Raw genomic sequence first — 24,002 nt, 5'->3', positions numbered from 1 at the left:
ACAGTATCAAATGATGATAAATCCTTAGTCCTTGATTGCAAAATTGAGATCACTATGCAGTGGAGGAAAGGTGGAAGAGAGACATAGGATAGTAGCAGAGGGTGTTGGGCATTTGGTGGAGATGAAGATACAAACTTTGTAAAGCAAAATCAGAAATAGTAACACTATTGCAACCACATAAAACCTACTCTAAAAGCAGAGACCTTCCATTGTTTGCCTAGTGACTTACACCATTCCTGGTGAAAAGTTCATCAAGAAAACAATAACAATTACAGTGAAGGACAGAAGCAGAAAATTCATACTGAGCACTGTAGCACTGTAGCACTGTCCTCCCGTTGTTTATTTGCTCGAGCGGGCACCAGTAACGTCTCCATTGTGAGACTTGTTGTTACTGTTTTTGGCATGTTGAATATGTCACGGGTAGCTTGCCAGGCTTTGCCATGAGGGCGGAATACTCTCAGTAACTTGCCGGGCTCTCCAAGAGGGGCAGAGAAATCGAACCCAGATTGGCTGCATGCAAGGCAAATGCCCTACCCGCTACGCTATGGCTCCATAGTATTTAAACTAGCTGTAGTAAAAATAGGAGTTCAACTGGTGAAAGGAAGAGCAGGAAACAGTATGTGAACAAACAACATTCACAGAAGGAGAAAATGACAATCTCGAGTACTGGGATACAAGGTAGTCACAAAGACAGAGAAAACAATAGACTGAAAAACAAAATTGCAGAATTATCAGTTTTTAAAACTCCTACATCAATCATGCAACTCAAAGATTCCCAAACCTACTGGATCGCTGCCCTCTTTAAAGAAAAATTACACAGTGACACTTGAAAATATCTACGTCTATAATAGATAAAATATCTATAATAATATCTATATTTAAGTAAACACACAGAAAGCAGCCCTCAATAACACCTGAGCCTATACCTGCCTCCTCTGGATCAGTCCAGTGTCGCTCAAGTAACAGATTGGAAAACACTGGTCTAACTCATGAGACTGTGTGAGTTTCTTGAATCCAGAGATTTCTTTTCATCTCAGTTCCAATCCATTATGCCACTCACACAGTATGGTAGTACAAGCTCCCAATAGTTTATTGAACAGTCAAACTCTGTCCTGCTCACCTAGGAAACTTTAGCAACAGATGTTTTCTTCTCACAGGAAGCAGTAGTTTGCCAGCAGTATGGATAGACTCATGTATTGACAGTATATAGTAATTTATTTATAGCTTAACTTTTCCATGTCTATAATGTTTATTTGGTAGTTCCTTACAAGGGTAAGAAGTACACATATTGAATTCAATTGATTAAAATATATAGACTATGTTTTATTTATTAATTTATTTTGCTTTGGGGGTCACACCCACTAATACTCAGGGGTTACTGCTGGCTCTGGACTCATCAACTACTCCTGGCGGTACATAGGGGACCATATGGGATGCCAGAGATCAAACCCAGGTTGGCCGCATGCCACCTTACCCGCTATTGCTCCAACCCTGTTTTAATCAATAAAGTCACATAGCATATTCAGATGATCAAAGGAGACTACTGGTTGAACAAGTCACAGGACTTCTGTAACAGGACAAATATTTTAATACCTGCCATATCTTATTTCACCTACATTTGTTACATCAATATACAAGATGAGCAAATCTACTTTAGACAACAAAGATCATCTCTCAGATACACCTATTCCCTTTATGCTTCTCCATCATCTGGAGGTGATCAATGAAATCCCAAGGAGTAAACAGAAAATTACTAAAGAGGCAAATCATGTTACTATTCCTCTGCCTTAAGAAACTCTCCTTACAAAAGCTAACATTCGGTGGGCTAGAGGAGGTAGGGCTTTTGCCTTGCATGCAACTGACCCGGATTTGATTCCCTGTACCCAATATGATCCCCCAAGCAAGTCAGGAGTGATCCCTGAGCACAGCCAGGTATAGCACAAGAAACAAAGGGGCAAAAAAAAAAAAGAAAGCTAATATTAGAACAAAAGCTAGGAATTAAAGACATCTCTGATGGGAAAATAAAGAGGCAATTATTTTTTTCAATATCACCTGAAGTTAAAAAAATTAATTTGTAATAATGCTTGACAGTGTGAACAAAATATTATGAACATGTATTACACTCACATTGCTAAATGTTAAAGATTACATAAAGGTAATTTTGCCATAAGTTTCTGTAACTGTGTGCTTCATTCTTCTTATTAACCTGCACATACCCAGAGGAAGACAAAACTTGTTCCTGTTGTCTGGCTACTGAAATGCAGCTCTAATGACTCTGTCACTGAGTGGTTGAGTGGGTCTAAAATTGTCTCCCAAAATCCCATCACAGCCTTCCACAAGTTCTGCCCCCTTAACATGTGTCCTCAGTCTTCGAAATTCTTCAATCTAAAAAGAAAAGTAGAAAAAAATAGATTAATCATTTTCCAGACATTGCAAGATTAGAGTTTCACAAATGACTTTAAATATGCATAAATTACAACATTTTTCATAGAACATTAAAATTAAACTTTAAAAGAAAATGAGACTGAATCTTTTTCAGGTCTTAAGACCCTACCTTTATTTTTACAAGACAAATGAAGAAAACAAAAGATAATTCATTCTCTAAACAATCCCAACAGCCATAGAAACCTGCCAGATTTGTGAAAGCAAACATAATGTATAACTCTCTCACAAAGCTTTCTTTAAGCTTTTTATTTTTCCTTAAGCATGCTTATCTTTAAGCAAATAAGAGTGAAGAAACAAGAATTTTAAAATGCTTACAGGTGTAGCCATGGTCAGACTTGTACTATCGGGCCACAACTCTGAGATGACCCTGCCCCTCCAACCCACCACTGCTGGGTATGACACTTCTATAACCAAGAACACCCCCAAGTTTTTCCATTACTGACTTTTCTCCCTAGGCTTGCTGGTGTCTCTGAAAATCAGTGTCATAAGGACACTGTGATATAGAGATGTGTCATGGCCAAAACCACCAGCGAAACCAATTAACAGCAGATACACACATGGTAGGGACAGAGGGATAGCCCAGTGGGTAGAGCATTTTTTGCCTTGCACTTGGCCGACCCGGGTTTGATTCCTCCGCCCCTCATAGAGAGCACAGCAAGCTACTGAGAGTATCCCGCCCCCACAGCAGAGCCTGGCAAGCTCCCAGTGGTGTATTTGATATGCCGAAAACACTAACAAGTCTCACAATAAAGACGTTACTGGTGCCCGCTTGAGCAACTCGATGAATAATGGGAGGAAGTGCTACAGTGCTTTCAAGTCTATCCTTACTTAATATATTCTGATGTTACTGTGAGCTAACATTAATTAGATGCTGGATTCAATAAATTAAGTAACCTTCATCAAAGGACTCTATCACGAGTCTAGTACTTTGGAGATTACAGCACTGTAGCACTGTCCTCCCGTTGTTCATCAATTTGCTCGAACAGGCCCAGCAACATTGTGAGACTTGTTGTTACTGTGTTTGGCATATTGAAGACGTCACGGGGAGCTTGCCAGGCTTTTCCATGCGGGCAAGATACTATCGGTAGATTGCTGGTTTCTCCAAGAGGGGCGGAGGAATCTAACTCGAGTTGGCTGGGTAGGCCACATGCAAGGCAAACACCCTACCTACTGTGCTATCGCTCCAGCCCGGAGATTATAAATCCAAAGTTTTCCCAAAATTCTTAAAAGCAATTCCCTCACTTAGCAATACTGATTTTCAAGTCTATCTGCCTTTCTCCATGGCATCTCCATGTCCTGTGGCTTCATTATGGGTGATGAATCAATCCACCTCATCAGTTCGGATAATCAGTTGTGCTGAAGACTCCCCAAGTTGGACTCCCCAAAACCCTGCAGCTGGACACTCAGAACCTTCTCACAAGTATTTAAGCAGTGAGCCTCTGTTCATTCCGTTTATTGACTGATTTATCTACAGGGCTTGCTGGTGGCTATTTTGTTCAAATGAGGCAACAATCAGGTGATAGTCTTTCTTTCTTTCTTTCTTTCTTTCTTTCTTTCTTTCTTTCTTTCTTTTTTCTTACCAAATGGCTTTATTCTGGAAACAGGAAAAAATATAATCTGGAAGCTGTAGTCTTGTAGCAAACCAAGAAGTACTTCCCAAAACAAAGCGTGCATTTCCCAGAACAAAGGAGAGAAATGTTCTTTTATAAAATTGTCATAAAGGAGCTGTCATAAAGATTGGAGGAAGTTAGGGAATGGCAGGATAGTTGATCCTCATTTACATATTTTCATTTCATTTACATTTACATTGGCTGGAAAAGGAAGAGCTTTTTCTCATCCCCTTTAGATCCCCCAGTAACTACAACTGGTCTCATTCACCTGACCCTGAAGGCTTCACCGACATGGCAGCACTGAGAAGGATGAGAAAGGAGAGGCCGACAAAATCTCAAGGCCGACCTAGGCTGCCACAACGAAGGAAGACAAAAATGATCGTCTGTACTTTCAATGCACGTACGCTAGCATCAGATGCATCCATCGAGGACCTGATGGTACAAGCGCGAATGATCAAGTACGACATCATTGGTCTGACCGAGACAAGAAGGCACGAATCTCACCATGCCGTTTTCGACACTGGAGAAGAATTGTTCCTCGGAACATGCGATAAAAGAGGTGTTGGAGGCGTCGGTGTCCTTGTCAACACAAACTTGGCCAAGAGCATTGATTCATTCGAATGCCTAACAACCCGAATCGGACGTTTACATTTGAATAGATGTGGCTCACTGCCTGCAGTTTCTATCTTCGTTGTCTACGCACCAACATCTCATTATGATGAAAGAGAAATCGAGAAGTTCTACATGGAGCTAGAGAAGTTCTATAAAGAAGACCACACCTTCTACAAGATCATTGTGGGTGATTTTAATGCCAAGATAGGACCGAGAAGATCAGCTGAAGAACTTCACATCGGGACCCATGGCCTAGAATGGAACGAACAGGGTGAGAGACTGTCAGAGTTCATCATGTCGACCAAGACCATCCATGGTAACTCACAGTTCCAGAAGGCAGAATCTAAACGATGGACATGGGAGTCTCCCGGTGGACGATTCCACAACGAAATAGACCACATCATATTCAATCGACGGTTTTGCCTGACTGATGTCGCTGTTGTCCCAAAATTTCAAACGGGATCGGACCACCGTCTCCTTCGTGCAAAATTCTACTTCACAGAGCGGGGAGAAAGGGCTGCAAAGTTCAAAAAGAGAACTCCCAGAATGACCACCAACTGGGAACTCTTTGGTACTATTGCGGCAACATGGGAAGATGCCATTGTTGACAACATTGACGAGGAATACGATCGACTGGTTCAGCACCTCCACGAATGTGCGAGGAACGCCAAGAGAGAGATAGCCACAAAAAAATCTCCTATCTTCGAAAACTCTTGAGCTAATTCGCCAGCATGGTTTGGCGCATGCCTCAGGCAACCGCAAGCTAACGTCCAAGCTTGCAAAGCAGTGCAGAGATGCGATCAAGGAAGACCTCAAAGAGAGAAGAGCAGAAGTACTGGTAGATGCGGCAGAAGCCGGGAAAAGTATTCGTAAGGCCCGCCTGTCCTTCGCCAACTATAAGAGCAAGATGACTGCCCTCCGACGTCCTGATGGATCCATCACATCCTCCAGAACGGCAATGGAGAAGATTATCCATGACTTCTACTCAAATCTCTTCGATAGCCATGTCCACTTGCCAACATACCAAATTCCACAGGATGGGTATATTGTTCCCAACGTTCTCCCCTCCGAAATCCGACACGCCATTTCGTTGGTAAAGAAACAAACAGCACCCGGCCCAGACAAGGTCAGACCTGAACACCTGAAGAACCTGCCGTCAGTACTCATCAATACACTGGCTCGGCTCTTCACTCGCTACCTGTCTGAATGCAAGGTTCCGTCCCAATGGAAAACCAGCAGGACCGTACTACTGTTCAAGAAGGGAGACATCCATGACATTGGCAACTATCGCCCGATCTGCCTATTGTCTGTCATCTACAAGTTGTTCACTCGAGTCATCCTGAATAGGATTGGCAGAACATTAGATGAAGGACAACCATGCGAGCAAGCAGGGTTCCGCAAAGGATTCAGCACCATCGACCATATCCACACGATAACCAAGCTCATTGAGGTTTCTCGGGAGTTCAAGATGCCGCTCTGCTTAACGTTCATTGATTTAAAGAAGGCCTTTGATTCTGTTGAGACGGAAGCGGTCATTGAAGCCCTAGTCAATCAGGGCATTCAAGCCCAATACATCAGGATCCTCCGTGAGCTCTATTGCGGATTCACTACCAGGATATCACCATTCTACAAAGAAGTGATCGTTGATGTCAAGAGAGGGGTGCGGCAGGGTGATACCATTTCACCGAAACTCTTCAGTGCCACCCTCGAGAACATCATGCGACGACTGGAATGGGAAGGAATGGGAGTGAAGATAGATGGTCGGCAATTACACCACCTCCGCTTTGCTGATGACATTGTTTTAATAACACCAAACATCAGCCAAGCGGCACAAATGCTGGCCGACTTTGACCGTGAGTGTGGAAAGGTAGGACTACAGCTGAATCTTACGAAGACAATGTTTATGAGAAACAGCCTTGTTCCTGACGCCCCATTCGCTCTCAATGGAATGACCATCTCCGAATGCAACAGCTATGTCTACCTAGGTCGAGAGGTCAACATGACAAATGACCTGGCACCCGAGCTGCGCAGGAGGAAGAGAGCGGCTTGGAACGCCTTCAAGAACGTCGAAGAAATAGCTAAGAGGACGAAGAACCTCCGGCTCCGGGCACATCTCTTTGATTCCACTGTTCTTCCTGCATTAACATATGCCTCAGAGACCGGGGCCCTACGCAAACAAGATGAGAACGCCATTCAGGTCTCCCAAAGAAGAATAGAAAGAGCTATGCTTGGAATATCACTTTTCACTCAAATGAGAGAACGAATCCGGAGTTCTGACATCCGTCGACGATCAAGGATCAGGGACGCTGTCTCATTTGCCAAGGTGTCGAAAATCAGATGGGCTGGTCATGTAATGAGATTTAAAGATGACCGTTGGACTAGAGCTGTTACTGATTGGATTCCACGGGATGTCAAAAGACCGCGTGGCCGCCCACCTACCAGATGGTCAGACTTCTTCGTCAAGATCATGAACGATCGGTTTGAGGCCCTTCATGTTCCCGGAGCGAACAGATGCCATTGGGCTACACTAGCACGCGACAGGGACAAATGGACACGTTACTGGCGCCCACTCGAGCAAATCGACGACTAACGGGAAGTTAAGTGATTAAGTGATTAGATCCCCCAACATCACTTCTTGTTAGCATGCAAGATGTGTCTCTTACAGTTGGTTCTGTAGCATGCCATATATTTGCATGTGTGTGAGAGAGAGAGATCTCGAAAGCCTCTAGACTTCAACTAATGAGATTTCTGTTTGTTAATTTCAAAATGTATATATTAAAAATAAATCACTGTATCACTGTCACTGTCATCCCATTGTTCGTTGATTTACTCAAGGGGGCACCAGTAACGTCTCTATTCCTCCCAGCCCTGAAATTTTAGCAGCCTCTTTTTATTTGTCTTTTCTCAACAATTGGAGGCTCTTCAGAGTCAAGGGAATAAGACCTGTTGTCATTACTGTTTTTGGCATATCGAATACACTACGGGGAACTTGCCAGTCTCGGCCCGTGCAGGCAGGATACTCTCGGTGACTTGCCAGGCTCTCCAAGAGACATATATTTATACATTTCTCTCTAGAGAAAATATCATGTTAATTTTGTTTTATATATGCACCATTCGACAAAAGTGTTCCTCCCAGTCTGAGTGACAGAGTCAATAAATGCATTCATTCTCTAGCTGCAAGACATTTCAAAGTCTTATGAGTTTGTAACCACAGTTGATCCTCAAACATTTAACCTGGAAACCCCTGTGCAAACCCCACTATATGCACAGAAACCAGCACCACTTGAGAGAGAGTGAGAGAGAGAGAGAGAGAGAAGAAAAAGAGAGAGAGAACGGAAAGACTGAAGTGTTGAGAAGTTGAAAGCACCAGTTAAGCTGGTGTAGTTGACAGATGAGAGGCTGGAGGAAACGAGAAAGAACAGTCTGATAAAGTGAGCAATGGTGAGAGAAACTCCCTGCTGGGAAGTCGTGAAGAAAAAGTGTGAGGAAGGCTGATTTTTTTTTAATTTTTTATTAGTGAATCACCATGAGGCACCGTGAAAGCACAAACTTTCATGCTTGCATTTCAGTCATACAATGATCAAGCGCCCATCCCTCCACCAGTGCCCATTCTTCACCACCAATGATCCCAGTAGCCCTCCCACCACCCCTATCCTATCCCCTCCACCCCACACCGCCTCTGTGGCAGGGCATTCCCTTTTGCTCTCTTTCTTCTTTTGGGTGTTGTGGTTTGCATTAGAGGTATTAAGTGGCCATCATGTTTGGTCTATAGTCTACTTTCAGCTTGCATCTCCCATCTCAAGTGGGCTCTCCTAGCACCCTCTACTTGGTGATCCCTTCTCTATTTGAGCTGCCTTTCCCCCCAGCATGTGAGGACGGCTCCTTAGCTGTGGAGTAATCCTCGTGGTACTTATCTCTACTATTCTTGGGTGTTAGTCTCCCGTTCCTAAACAGACTTTTAAAATCAAAGAGTATATCCAGTCAATACATTAGCATATAAAAGATACTCTACACATGAAATGAAAATTAAAACAATCGACTCATACTATGCACCTATTAGAATAAAGCTGAGAACACCATGTCCTGCCAATGATAGAGAGCAACAGAAACTCTTTGCAAAATGAGAATGCAGAATGTTACTACAACTTTGCATGGCAATGCACTGGTTTCTTGCAAAAACTGAACAGTCTTTCCATGGGTGTAGATACCCAAGGATGCTCAGAAGGTTTCCAGCCATTCCCACTATAACCAGCCAACCAGACTGGTGGGTCATGGTGAGGACTGGAGGAGGCAATGCTGCTTGGGCCTCAGGGTGCTAGGAACCACCAGGGCTACTCTGGCTGAACTCAGGGGGCTCCAGGCCACACTAAGCAATGCTCAGGGATCATATGATGCTGGGGACCAAACCAGGCTCAGATACATGCAAGGCAAATACCCCAAGCCCTGTATCTCCTGGTCTAAAATTAAACATGTTTATATAACAGGATCTAACAAACCTTCTTCTGGTTAGATACCCAAAGGGGTTAATAAACCAATGTATATACAAAGAATGTACATGAATGTTTAGAGCTACTTTAATCAAAATATCCCATATTTGAGAGCTCCTATGTCCTTCAGTAGGTGAATGAATAAATGAGCTGTGGTGCATCATGATAGTGAGTTTTGCACTAAAGAGGAATGACTAATCCAGACATGTTTCTTCATGTCAAAAAAACTTAAATGCATATTATTAAGTGAAAAAAGACAATCTGCCAAAGATTATATGCTATATGACTCTGGCTATAGAGCATTCTGGAAAAGGAAATACTGTGGAGACAGTTAAAAGATTAGTGATTGTCAGGTTCAAGGCAGGGTTGGTGATGGTACTGATTAATCAAAAGAGCATCGAGAATTTTTAGTTGAAAATACTTCGTATGATATCATAATGATGGATACATGCCAATGTACATCTTCCCAAATGCACAAAGAGGAAGCTAGCATGTAAGCGAAGAATTTGGGGTGATTATGATTTGTTAATGCATGTTCATCCATCGTAGCAATTGCACCCCCCTGAAGGAGAGTCTATATAAGTTTGCGGCCAAGGAGTAAGGAAAATCTCTCTATAGCAGTCGGGAGGTGATTTTTAAAGGTCACAATTTCTCAAGTAGTGCCCAGAAAAGAAATGAAGGATGCTACCTAAAAGATTAGGTAATTCTCTTGACTCAAGAGGGAGACCCCCACAATTCTTGTGTGTAAAAATAAGCCTGTCAAGCTACCCGTGATGTATTCGATATGCCAAACACAGTAACAACAAAGTCTCCAATGGAGATGTTACTGGGCCCACTCGAGCAAATCGTGAACAACTGGAGGACAGTGACAGTGACAGTGACAGTTATTCTACAAATAGAAACCTATAAATAAAGCCAAAAAGTATTTACTTCCTACCACATCTTTGTTGTCAATACTGGGAGTGTATACTTGGGTTTGTTGAAGTTGGGGAGTTGGGATGGTGGTGGGAGGGATACTGGGATTATTGGTGGTGGAGAAAGGGCATTGGTGGAGGGATGGGTACTCAATCATTGTATAACTGAAACCCAAACACAAAAATGTGTAAGTCTACAACTGTACCTCATGGTGTTCCTCTAATAAAAATTTAAAAAATAAATAAAGTAGAATATATACACATAATTTTCACATAAAGTAGAAAAAATTTATATCACAGTATTTATATTACAGCATCAACAAGGAGATGGCCATGATGGGATGAAGCCAAAACATAGCACGACTAACACATGATAGATGGAAGAGCCTGAGGCAAATTAATAGATTGTTTGATACAGTCTTGATTCCTTACACAAAAGAAAAAACTAAAGATACAGGATGTGAGAAAGTATTCAAATGAGCCAGGTCTCACAATTCCAATCCACAGGCATTTTTTTCCGGCTCCACAACCTCAGCTTCAAAAATTCTTATCAACTCAGTAAGATCTATATCCTGCATACATCCTGCATACATCCCAGGATGTTAAGCAAATGTGATGTGAATTAGATCAGTCCACCAAAAGCTCACCATCTGGGAATCAGAGGATTATGTCTACCAAGATTCTTTATATAGCATGGCACTGAATTATTATTATTCATAAAGCGAAATGAGGTGACAAAGATAAACTAATTCAAGTCTTCTAATAAAAGTCTAGAAACCTCTAGAGACTTAAGGGCACATAGATAGGGGCATAAAACTTCAGACTGATATACAAATTTTATGTATAAATTTTGCTAGGAAAAGGTCACCTATTTTGGAGTTAAATTTTCAAGGTTTTACTCAATCTCTTCATACGCATATTAGATTAGGAAACAATGAGATGGAAAAAAATTAACTGCCTTGATATATTAAAATGGGATTCGAACTCTAATTTTTCAGGTTGTAGATACAGCACAGATGTAAGGGGCACATGCTTTGCATGTTCAGGACCCCCTTGAATACCCACCGCAACAGAGTCCCCTAAGCACCAACCAGTGTAGATCCAGACACCGCCAGCATCATCAGATGTGGACATAAAGGTGACCCTTGAAGTCCCTGGCACCACAGGGCCAAGCAACGCTGCATTCTTGGTCTCTAGCAGTGAATCATCTATCCCAGCTGGTTGACTCTTACTTGAGAGCAGTCCCAGGATTCCCTAAGTATTGCTTGGGAGAACCCCCGCATCACAAATAAAGAAATCTTTGAAGATTTTATTTTCCCTAATTCCCCAATCCCCATTGACGAGGAATACGATCGACTGGTTCAGCACCTCCATGAATGTGCGAGGAAAGCCAAGAGAGAGATAGCCACAAAAAATCGCCTATCTTTGAAAACTCTTGAGCTAATTCGCCAGCGTGGTTTGGCGCATGCCTCAGGCAACCGCAAGCTAACGTCCGAGCTCACAAAGCAGTGCAGAGATGCGATCAAGGAAGACCTCAAAGAGAGAAGAACAGAAGTACTGGTAGATGAGGCAGAAGCCGGGAAAAGTATTCGTAACGCCCGCCTGTCCTTCGCCAACTATAAGACCAAGATGACTGCCCTCCGACGTCCTGATGGATCCATTACATCATCCAGAATGGCAATGGAGAAGATTATCCATGACTTCTACTCAAATCTCTTCGATAGCCATGTCCACTTGCCGACATATCAAATTCCACAGGATGGATATGTCGTTCCCAACGTTCTCCCTTCCGAAATCCGACACGCCATTTCGTCGGTAAAGAAACAAACAGCACCCGGCCCAGACAAGGTCAGACCTGAACACCTGAAGAACCTGTCGTCAGTACTCATCAGTACACTGGCTCGGCTCTTCACTCGCTACCTGTCTGAATGCAAGGTTCCGTCCCAATGGAAAACCAGCAGGACCGTACTACTGTTCAAGAAGGGAGACATCCATGACATTGGCAACTATTGCCCGATCTGCCTATTGTCTGTTATCTACAAGTTGTTCACTCGAGTCATCCTAAATAGGATTGGCAGAACACTAGATGAAGGACAACCATGCGAGCAAGCAGGGTTCCGCAAAGGATTCAGCACCATCGACCATATCCACACAATAACCAAGCTCATTGAGGTTTCTCGGGAGTTCAAGATGCCGCTCTGTTTAACGTTCATTGATTTAAAGAAGGCCTTTGATTCTGTTGAGATGGAAGCGGTCATTGAAGCCCTAGCCAATCAGGGCATTCAAGCCCAATACATCAGGATCCTCCGTGAACTGTATTGCGGATTCACTACCAGGATCTCACCATTCTACAAAGAAGTGATCGTTGATGTCAAGAGAGGGGTGCAGCAGGGTGATACCATTTCACCGAAACTCTTCAGTGCCACCCTCGAGAACATCATGCGATGACTGGAATGGGAAGGAATGGGAGTGAAGATAGATGGTCGGCAACTACACCACCTCCACTTTGCTGATGACATTGTTTTAATAACACCAAACATCAGCCAAGCGGCACAAATGCTGGCCGACTTTGACCGTGAGTGTGGAAAGGTAGGGCTACAGCTGAATCTTACGAAGACAATGTTTATGAGAAACAGCCTTGTTCCTGACGCCCCATTCGCTCTCAATGGAACGACCATCTCCGAATGCAACAGCTATGTCTACCTAGGTCGAGAGGTCAACATGACAAATGACCTGGCACCCGAGCTGTGCAGGAGGAAGAGAGCGGCTTGGAACGCCTTCAAGAACGTCGAAGAAATAGCTAAGAGGACGAAGAACCTCCGGCTCCGGGCACATCTCTTTGATTCCACTGTTCTTCCTGCATTAACATATGCCTCAGAGACCTGGGCCCTATGCAAACAAGATGAGAACGCTATTCAGGTCTCCCAAAGAAGAATAGAAAGAGCTATGCTTGGAATATCACTTTTCACTCAAATGAGAGAAAGAATCCGGAGCTCTGACATCCGTCGACGATCAAGAATCAGGGACGCTGTCTCATTTGCCAAAGTGTCGAAAATCAGATGGGCTGGTCATGTAATGAGATTTAAAGATGACCGCTGGACTAGAGCTGTTACGGACTGGATTCCACGGGATGTCAAAAGACCGCGTGGCCGCCCACCTTCCAGATGGTCAGACTTCTTCGTCAAGGTCATGAACGATCGGTTTGAGGCCCTTCACGTTCCTGGAGAGAACAGATGCCATTGGGCTACACTAGCACGTGACAGGGACAAATGGAGACGTTACTGGTGCCCGCTCGAGCAAACCGCCGACTAACGGGAAGTTAAGTGATTAAGTGAATTCCCCAATCCAGTTTTATTTGGATAAGACAGATTCTATTGGAATTGTCCATTTTATATTCCCTACATGCTCTCTGGATATAGAAGCGCCCATTAGATAAGCAATTAACTGTTTAATTTACTTAATAGCTTTTTATGAGAACATCTTCTGTCTTAGGTGTTCCTAAAGGAATTAGAATATGTGGCACCTATTGTGTGCTGCAATTGGCAAATTCTCAGAGGCAAGGCTACATGAGAGTTCCCTGTCAGAACCTATGGAATAAATTTATCTTATTTTTTTTATTATTTTTAAAAATTTTTATTAGTGAAATGCTATCAGGTATAGTTGTAGACTTACATATTTTAGTGCTTGGGTTTCAGTTATACAATGATCAATTACCCATCATTCCACCAGTGCCCATTCTCCACCACCACTGATCCCAGTATCCTTCCCAACCCCACCCTCCCATCCCACCCTACCTCTGTGGCAGGGCATTCCCCTTAGTTCTCTCTCTCTCCTTTTGGGTGCTCTGGTTTGCAAAAGAGGCATTGAGCAGCAATCATGTTCGGTCTATAGTTTACTTTCAATATGCATTTCCATTCCTGGGAGGATCCTCCCTATACCGTTTATTTGGTGCTCCCTTCTCTATCTGAGCTCCCTTTTCCCCTAGTGTGTGCAGCTGGCCTCCAAGCCATGGAGTAAAATTCCTGGTACTTATTTCGGCTATTCTTGGGTGTTAGTCTCCTATTTTGTTACTTTATGTTTCCCAGATGAATGCAATCTTTCTATGTTTGTCCTTTCTTTCTGACTCATTTCGCTTAAGCATGATACTTTCCATGTAGTACCACTTGTATGTAAATTTCATAACTTCATCTTTTCTAACAGCTACATAGTACTCCATTGTGTAGATGTACCAAAGTTTCTTTAACCAGTCATCTGTTCTCAGGCACTCAGGTTTTTTCCAGATTCTAGCTATTGTAAACAGTGCTGCAATTTTTACTTAGTTTTCCTATGGGTGAAGTGGAAAGCATTCTCGTCAGAGGACTGACCTTAAACTTGTTCAAAAAGAGGACAATGAAGGGAAAGGCAGAGAGCTTTGCATGGAAAGGGCAAGTCTCATCCTGGCTCTGTTACCCAACACCCAAATGACCAAAGCACCAACCACAATAAATTCAATTTCCACCTGTATACTACTGAGATGATAATATTATCTGCAAGAATAGTGTAAACAAATAAAATTTCGAATAATTCATGAAAATAACTCAGCTTAGTTACGAGTGGTAAACAAAGGCAGCTGTTTTTTTAGGTCAAACCTTCAGCATTTTGGGGTATTTCTCAAATTTCTATATGCAAAAGTTTTGGCTGATATTATAAACCAACTGATGGAGAGTAAATAGAAAGCCCTCTCTTAGCATTCACTTTGAGTGCCATCCGAAGTAGTAACTGCAACCTGAATCTATAAAGCAGGAAAAGGTGACTGAGGAGCAATTTGGATGAATTTTTACTGGCCAAATATATTTTAAGAAACACTCCGTTTTGATTAACTTTGAAGCTTCTTTCCAAGTGAGGTTAATTTTTTATTTATGTAATCTGGACTGAAGATAAATCTTGCCAGCCCCGGGCCTCAGCCTGAAGCACATTCTGTGAAAAAAGTTTCCTCTAGAAGAGACGATGGAAATCAACGGTCAGTCAGCCTCAAGTCACTGCCTTCTTAGAGAGAACTATTTCACAAGAAATGTTTTTCTCTGATCACAGCAACACTTTGAAAACTTCAAACATCAACAGAGATTGAGGGAAAAACACGTCTTTCCGAAATGCCATTTTTTTTCTGAAGTAACCACCTCTCAAAACCCTTTAGTCACTTCAAACGGTTTCAAGTGCATACTGTGCTATCTCACACTGAAATAAGAGTGAGAAATGAGCAGAATAATATTTCAGGATAAAGGTTTTCAAAAAATTCAAATGTCAAGGCAGCACAGAAACTGTTATTATCACCCTTCTTGATACACATGATTTTGTCATGTTTTAAGGCTACTTTTCTTAAACATGGTATTTGTTTTTAGACAATTTAAAAGGGAGAGAAACATAGTAAGACAGGAAGGGGGAAGGGAGGGAAAGAAAGAAAGAAAGAAAGAAAGAAAGAAAGAAAGAAAGAAAGAAAGAAAGAAAGAAAGAAAGAAAGGGAGAGAGACAGGGAAAGAGAGAGAGGGAGAGAGACAAGACAGAGATGTAACAGTTCAGAGAGAACCCGTGATCTTCTGAAGGTAAGAGCACTGGCTAGCCACTGTTCTCTCTCTCAACAGGGTTGTAGTCCAGTTGCTCTTTAACGGTTACTTCAGCCTTCACTGAGTCATGAACCAATTATTCACTCGGAGTTAAGCTTTAAGACTTCTTTCCTTATGAGTACGTTTAAAGAGACATTTTCAAGCCTTGAGGGTTGACACTAATTTTAATAGTTCCCAAGTACCATGTCTAAAAGGCATATTTGATTTACATTTTGTGCATAACCATGTCAAAAGAAAAAAAGGAATGCTTAAAATTTGGCGTTCTCATTGAGAGCCCAGTGGTAAACACTCAAATGTATGGACAGTTAATCTAGAACAAAGGAATGAAATAGAACAAAGTCTCTTTAACTAACGGTACTGGAGGTAAGAGAAATAGCTCTACAGACTGGAATACATGTTTTGTCTTCAGGAGACTGTGGTTTAATCCCTGGCACCAAATGGTCCCCAGAGCACCACCTAGAAGAGAAAGTTCTACAGCTTCACTAATCAATATGATAGCCACCAGTCCCAGATGGTCATTGAGAAATAGAGATGTGTTGGGTCAAGACTGAGATGTTCTGAGAATGCAGAAAGTAGGACATAGTGTGGAATTTAAAATGTAATCTTATTAATGGTTCTTTTATAAATTACATAAAAATTTATTTTTTGAATAGACTGTGTTAAAATGTCATGCTTTACATGAGAGAGCCTCATATTTGATCCCCAAAACCATATGGTACCCTGAGCACAATCAGATATGGCACCTCATATATAGATAGGTCAAGAGTATCTACCTATAAATAGAAATCTATAAACACAAGTAGATACATATTCATTAAATTAATTGCACATGTTTATTTGATTTGTATTGTATCTACTACAAAATTAAGTTTCACATATATGGCTCACCTCATATTTCCATTGAACAACATATATAACAGAGACTCAGCACTCTGGAATTAGAGTTAAATCCAAGTTATACGTGAAGATATATGCAGTTCATTAGGTAGGACAGTGCTTCTTGTGATAAATGCCTACACCAGAACTACCTAATCAGTAATGCTGAAGTAAGGCGCAGTGGTTCTCCTTCAGGAGATTCTGTTCCATATTCAAATTTAAGAAAATCAGAAATAGAATAAAACATACAACAAATGTTTCAGGACACCTGAAACAAGTTCTAAATATTACCATGCTGTGTGTAAGTCCTACTAGGTCTTTGGAGCTAAAGCCTCTCCAGTCTCATTTGGAGCTGTACAGGACAAGAAAGGCCTGCTTCTGAGACCTGGGTATAATCACACTTTTCCTTCTATCCAGAGCCAGGGCTGTTACCAAAGGCACAATCCAAGTGATACCAAGTCCTAACTCAAGCTATCACAACTTTTCAAGCTGCAAGAAATATGGAGTAGGGGAGAATGAAGAAAAGAAGAAGCAAAATAAAACATACTTCTCAAACCCCTAAAAACCTCACATATATATGCAGATAATGATAAGCGGCAAATATTCAATATCCTTTTGTTTCACTGGTACTATTCAACACTGAAAGAAAAGAAAACAATTCTATATATACACATAGATATAAATTTTTGAATAGTAAATAAGTTAAGAAATAGTAGTAGTTAAGTGAGGAAAAGCTACAAAAAATGATAAAAATAAGCAAGGAAAGTGAAACTTAATGACCAATCCATGTCTCTTCTAGATGTTTTGCTATGTGGTGACATATTTGAAATATGCCATTATATCAAAATACCATATTTTATCAGTTCTGAGTGGTGTTCACATTTTAATGCCTTTCTGAAATCAGAATGTGTTTTACAATTTCGGTTGTCAGATTTGATAAAATTTTGTATTTTTATTCTGCTCTTGTTATCTCATTTCTAAAAATAACAATCCAGTTGAAAAAAAAGACTTTCACTCTGGTTTTCTAATACACAGATCACTGTATATCTTAAAGTAACTTAATGGTTACAGATCATAAAATATAAAAGAAAATTACACTCATTCAAATCCATTGAATCCTTATTTTCCCCTGAGCATATGGTATGCTAACCAGGAATAATATGAAAAATTCAACTAAGTAGACACTTCTACTTCCAGATCACAGAATTCACAGTATTCGGAAGATATAAATGTCCCACACTGGATAGGTATCATTATCATCACTACACTTTAACAGAATACTACTGTATTTCACCACATAATAGATGCACCACGTTTTTAAGTAATACTAGTAAAATTTTTAAAAGCATCACATGATGGTCACAACTTGCTTTTCTGGCAAAAAAAAAGTCATAAATTCTGTAATTATTATGCAGTAAAATATGGTACTCCTCCTTGAATCAGAACATTACATTCCATGGGAAAGCACTGATTTCTTTTACTGTTGCTAGTGCAGATAGCCTTGTGGCAGATGATGTATTTCAACATACCAATTATTTTCATAATAGTACCCTGAAGCACACTCTAATGGAGGAAAAAACACTGTTCTTTGATGAAAATTTTACATTTCTCAACAGAACTATACAGAGATTCCACCTAATTCCTTTTCTTATTTCATATGTCAATCCCCTCCTGCCCTTTGTCCCTCTTTCACTTTAAGGGCAATAATATAGTGTTTTATTATTTTTCTTAGAGACTCTAGAATCACATCCTCTCTGTATGGTTCCTCTCCTTTATAGTGCCTTTTATGGGCCTTTTCTGGTGTTGCTCTACTATCTCTGAAATAATATGCACTGTAACAAAGAAATATTCAAGTCAAGGACAGACTCTTTATGTTTACTTTTTCCCCCTAGATGACTCAAATTACATTTAATATACATACATGTAGGCATGATATGTGTGTACATTTTAGCATCACTGCCCTCTACCCAAATGTTAAAATAAAACTATGTGTTTATAGCACCTAAATCGATTTTTTTGTGAAGGGCTAAGGTTAGTGGCTAACTAGAAAGTTATTTATTTCAAGTGTCATGAAGATTATTCCTTCCTGTATACATTTCTTTGGTTTTGCTTCCCCTTTATAAAAATACAGCTTGATTTCCCGATAATCAAAGAGTATGACTTAGTAAATCAAACTTTCTCACTTGTCCCTACTCAAGGGGAAGAGACAAAGTCAGGTTCTCTTTGAAGCCAATGATTTTCAAAGCCACTATGATTTGTCTCTGGGCAACTGGTAATAATCACTTAATCACTTAACTTCCCGTTAGTCGTCGATTTGCTCGAGCGGGCGCCAGTAACATCTCCATTTGTCCCTGTCGCGTGCTAGTGTAGCCCAATGGCATCTGTTCGCTCCGGGAACATGAAGGGCCTCAAACCGATCGTTCATGATCTTGACGAAGAAGTCTGACCATCTGGTAGGTGGGCGGCCACGCGGTCTCTTGACATCCCGTGGAATCCAATCAGTAACAGCTATCAAAGAATTCTTGTGGGGACAAGTATCTGGGGTTCCTCAAGGAACACTCTCAGGCAATACTTGTCCCAGCAGTATGAGCCAGAAAGCTCAATGCAAGGCCCCGGCCAAGCAATGCCACGCTGTTCAGACCCCGGAGAACTGTGGGTGACCAGGGTCACAGCCAGCAGTAGCAGGGGATTATTTATGGAATTCTAATTGGAACTAAGTGGAATATTTTTCAATGTGGTTAATAAAGAATAATAATATCGTGTTTTCAATACATACACATTTATTGTGATGGTGAAAAAATTTTACCTAAATATTTGATTCATATTTTAATATTCCCCCAAACTAAAGTACTCCTACACAAATGTGATTCTAGACCCTCTGTGGCTTCAACTTAATCTGCAAGCTTGAGACATCTCCTTATGGTTCAATCCCTGGCTAATACTTTCCTGTCCTTCTTAGAGCTGAGACAGGGTGACTACATGAAACTGGCTGGGAAACAAAATAAAAACACATAAGGGGATCAGGAGAGACAGTACAGTGGGTAAGGTGCTTGCCTCGCACACAGTCAACCTAAGTTCAATCCCCAGAACCCCCTATATTCCCAAAACCTCCAGAAGTGATCTCTGAGCACAGATCTAGGAGTAAGCCCTAAGTACAGCTGGGTGTGCACCACACCCCCCTCAAAAAAAAAAGCAAGCAAGCAAAGAAAATCCACAAGGGCTGTTTCCCAGGGAATCTACAAGACTATCAATTTCAGAAAGATTCTTCATCCCTCAACACTCTGTTCAATTCTCACATCTCTTTACTCAGGAAGGAAGTTACTGCAGCCCATGTATTAGACAGGAAACAATAAATGTACTGAATTTTAAATTATTTTTCTAAAGAAAACTTTAAAACTGCTGCTACTTGTAATGTAAAAAAAATCAGTTTATGTAACATGAACAGACAATCACATTTGGTACTTTTGGGTATTCTGGTTCCTCTGCACAGTCAATTGGATAGTATTTCCACACACCCACAGTGAGAGAAGAAAGATGTTCTTTAACAAGCCACCAAGGCATGAATAGATATTTTTTTACTCAGAAAAATTACTTTTCTGATCTTAACTAGGTGTATGCAGAATACCTCTGCTCTGGAGGTGGGGAGACAGGGGGCTTGGGGGCCTTATTCAGTGGTATTCTGGGGCTACTCAGGCTTTAAGCTGGGGGATCACTACCAGCCATGCACAGGAAACCACTCAGAGTTGGGAATCAGGTCCCTGTAGAGCTCACACCTCCTTTGACCTCCAGACATCACGTCAACCTGACCTTTCCTAGTTCTTAAACCGTACTTTGGGGACTACTCCTCCAATGCAAACCCCTATCAACTGCAGTGTCCCAATTCTGTGCACCTCTTCTTTCCTTTCCCATTGTGGCCTCAATCAACACACCTAGATATTCTACCCTGTTTTGGATATGTTTACCTTTCAAAGGCATCTCAAACTCTCATTGTTTAACACCATAAAAATGACAGTAGTCTCCATAAAGTCTTTTCTTCCTTTTTTATTCCCTGGTATGTTGAAAAGCAGCATCTTATATTTACCTGTCATTTGAGTCAAAATCCAAGGATTAAAGATGAGTCCTTTCTCCCTATAATTACAGGGCATCATCGATCACCGAATTTTACTGAGTATATTTCTTTATTACTTCTAAACATGTTCCCTTTTTTGCACACCACTACCATAATCTAAACTCATATCTACATCTTCATAATGTTTTGGTCATGTCTCTTTCTTTGACACAACATTCCAGTTATTCACTGGAAGTTATTATTTTCAGAAGAAAGTACACTTCACCTCAGCATACATCAAGTTCCAATGATAAAGTCTGTGTTAACGCTCCTAACCCAAACCATTTCTAAAATATCAGGTTTTTTACACAAATACTATGTATTCCCAAAGGCACAAAGTGTTTTCTTGTCTTTGTGTCTCTGCTGATACTAAACACCCATGTCATATCTTTTATGTGGTTTGGAGAAAATCTACCAGATGGCTAAATCTTATCCAGGTGCTTTTCCTATATGATGCCACAAGACCATGTATATTTCACATTATGGCACTGTGTACATAATGTTACTGCTTTTACTATCTGAACCTCCTTGCCTTCCCCATAGATGGTGAACTCCTTAAAGACAGAACAACATCTTAGTTATGCACCACTTTCGGGGGGCAGAGGTGTGCTCTCAATAGCACAGTTTAAGGGCTCACTATCAGCTATATTGGACTCAGCAGTGATCAGGCATGGCAATGCCATGTTTCTCCAACCCAGTGGTGCCCTAGGGCCATCAAAGCCACAACTAATGGTGCTTAGGGGAACGGTTCCAGAGATCAAACACAGGGCCTTGTAAATACAAAGTGGATGTTCCAGTTCTTAGACATATCACTGTGGCCCCAACCTCTCCACATAGCATCAGTTTTGAGATTATCATGCTTCTTCTTTCTCCGATTATTTTTCAAAAATAACTCCCTGAACCTCAAAGACCAGGTTTCTTTCTTACAGTTTCAGACATGCCTTTCTTAGGTCTATGTAATTTTCTACCTCCCCAACTCTAACTTTTGAGTATTGAAACTATATTTTTTGTTTCCTCTGTATACAGTTAAAATTCAGTAAGGACATATAAGTTAATGAATAAAAGTTTCTTGTAAGAATACAGAGATGAATGAATAAGAGAAATTCTTATTTGTGATATTAAAATTGCAAAGGTCATAAAATACTGTGATCAAATTTTATAAAATAACTAAAAGATGGAGAAATCGATAGCACAGTGGTAGGGTGTTCGCCTTACAAGCGGCCAACATGGCCAACCCAAGTTCGATTCCTCCGCCCCTCTCGGAGAGCCTGGCAAGCTACCGAGAGTATTCGATATGCCAGACACAGTAACAACAAAGTCTCCAATGGAGACGTTACTGGGCCCGCTCGAGCAAATATGAAACTTTTAATATTAATTAGAAGAAAGGAAATGAGAATAAACTGTAAAACAATATTTGCACACAAAGCTCAGTATTGTCTTATAGTCCTAGTTATTATATAATCCTAGGTTAAATAAAGGACTAATATCCAAGATTTATAAAGCATTCACAAAGCTCAACAAAAAAAATCCAATAAATAATTCCATATAAAAATGGAGGAAGAAAATGAGCAGACACTTTCCCTAAAGGAGATATGTATAGCTAGTAGACATATGAAAAAGTGCTCATCATCACTTATTATTAAGAAAATGCAAATCAAAACAACACTGAGATATCTCATACCAGTGAGAATGGTATATTATCAAGAAGTCTAGAAATAACCAATGTTGGCTGTGTTGTGGTGAGAAAGGAATTTTCATTCACTGTTCAGGATGTTACCTTGGTTCAACCACTATGTAAAGCAATACAGAAATTTCTATAAAAAATAATAGAATGCCAGAATGGTAGTACAGTGGGTAGGGCATTTGCCTTGCATGCAGGCGACCCAGATACGATCCCCAGCATTCCATATGGTCCCCCGAGCACCACCAGGAGTAATTCATGAGTGCAGATACAGAAGCAACCTCGGAACATCACCGGGTATGAACAAAAATCCAAGAAATAAATAAATAAATAAATAAATAGAGCTCTCATATGACTCAGCAATACCACTTCTTGGCATCCACCTCAAAACACAAAAACATTAATTCAAAAGGATAAATACAAACCTTTGCTCATTGCAGCACTTATTATAATATTCAAGATATGGAAACAATCCAAATGCCCAGCAACAGATGAAGGCATCAAGAAGTTATGGTATAATATACACAGTGGAAAACCATGAAGTAATAAAAAAAAGGATGAAATAGTGCAATTTTCTGCTACGTGGATGAAACTAGAAGGTATCATGCTGAGTAAAGTCAGTAATAAGTAAAGGGAAAGACACAGAATAAACTCTCATCTATAGGGTTTAAAGATACACAGTAAAGGAGCAACAAAGCAGGAGTCCCAAGAACTGAGTCTGAGAGTTGAGCGTGACCATTGGGACACTGGTAAAAGGAAGTGGGCGCTCTGTTGTGGGTACAGGGTTGGTACGACATTTGTGTGAATTATCATTATTGATAATCACAGTAACTCGTGGGTGGGAGAGGGGGGAACATGGACTCATAGTAAAAGGTTTATATGTAATGAGATATTTAAAACTGAAAAGACTGTAAAAGGCACAACCTGCTATAATGGCATTAGAAGTTGTGGTATATAAAAATCACTGAATACTCTTCAGCTATTTAAAAAAAATGTAGCTGTACCTTTCAAGACAACATGCAGAAACTTGAGGTGACTATGAGAAAAGAAATCAAGAAGTAAAAGATAATTATCTGACGGTTTCACTTAGATTTAAAATATAAGTAACTGAAGTAAAACTGGCCATATAGAATAAAAATAACTCTTGGATTCCAAAAACAAAACAAAAAGAAAAAGAACAGAAAAGAAACAGCAGTTATCAAGTGAAAAGTAGAAAGGAAGTGGAAGAAACAGCACAGAAGTCATTTTTGACAATGGATGGACCTGGAAATTCTGTCAGGTTCAGTAGGATTTATACAAATACAACAAAATGAAGCTGCACCTCCAAAATCTTACAGTACTGTAAACCAATTTACACATAAATAAAAATTTTATATAAAAAGTAAAATAAATTTTGAGGTAGGCAGGGGGTGGAAGCCAAGGACAGAGCTACATGGGACCAGCGGGCCCCAGGCAGGAGACAGCCCCAATTCCGGGTTCAAGCTGGAGGTATTGGAGGGCCTAATGCCTCCAATTACAGGTCAGAGGCCCAGTGGAAGTGGCCTCTGAGAGTTAATGTCTTCCTCCATATCCCATAATAACCACATATTAGCCTCTTATATGGAGCCTTATCACCAAAACCACATTATGCCAATAATTTATTAGCCCCTACCTCAATTAGCATCACACC

The 24,002-nt window shown here is 40.8% G+C and overlaps 1 protein-coding gene across 1 annotated transcript in view; it reads right to left on the bottom strand.

Annotated features, from left to right (window-relative positions):
- The window catches only part of CA8 (carbonic anhydrase 8), a 121,168-nt gene that overhangs the window by 19,007 nt on the left and 78,159 nt on the right, over positions 1-24,002 (bottom strand). Inside the window, exon 8 of the mRNA XM_056109951.1 lies at positions 2,217-2,385. Coding sequence (XP_055965926.1) covers positions 2,251-2,385 — 135 coding nt within the window. The 3' untranslated portion in view covers positions 2,217-2,250. The remainder of the gene's footprint in view (positions 1-2,216; positions 2,386-24,002) is intronic.

The sequence above is a fragment of the Sorex fumeus genome, unplaced genomic scaffold, assembly GCF_029834395.1.
Source record: "Sorex fumeus unplaced genomic scaffold, SorFum_2.1 ptg000002l, whole genome shotgun sequence".
In the NCBI taxonomy this organism is placed as follows: Eukaryota; Metazoa; Chordata; class Mammalia; order Eulipotyphla; family Soricidae; genus Sorex; species Sorex fumeus.
This window is presented reverse-complemented; position numbering and strand designations above follow the sequence as displayed.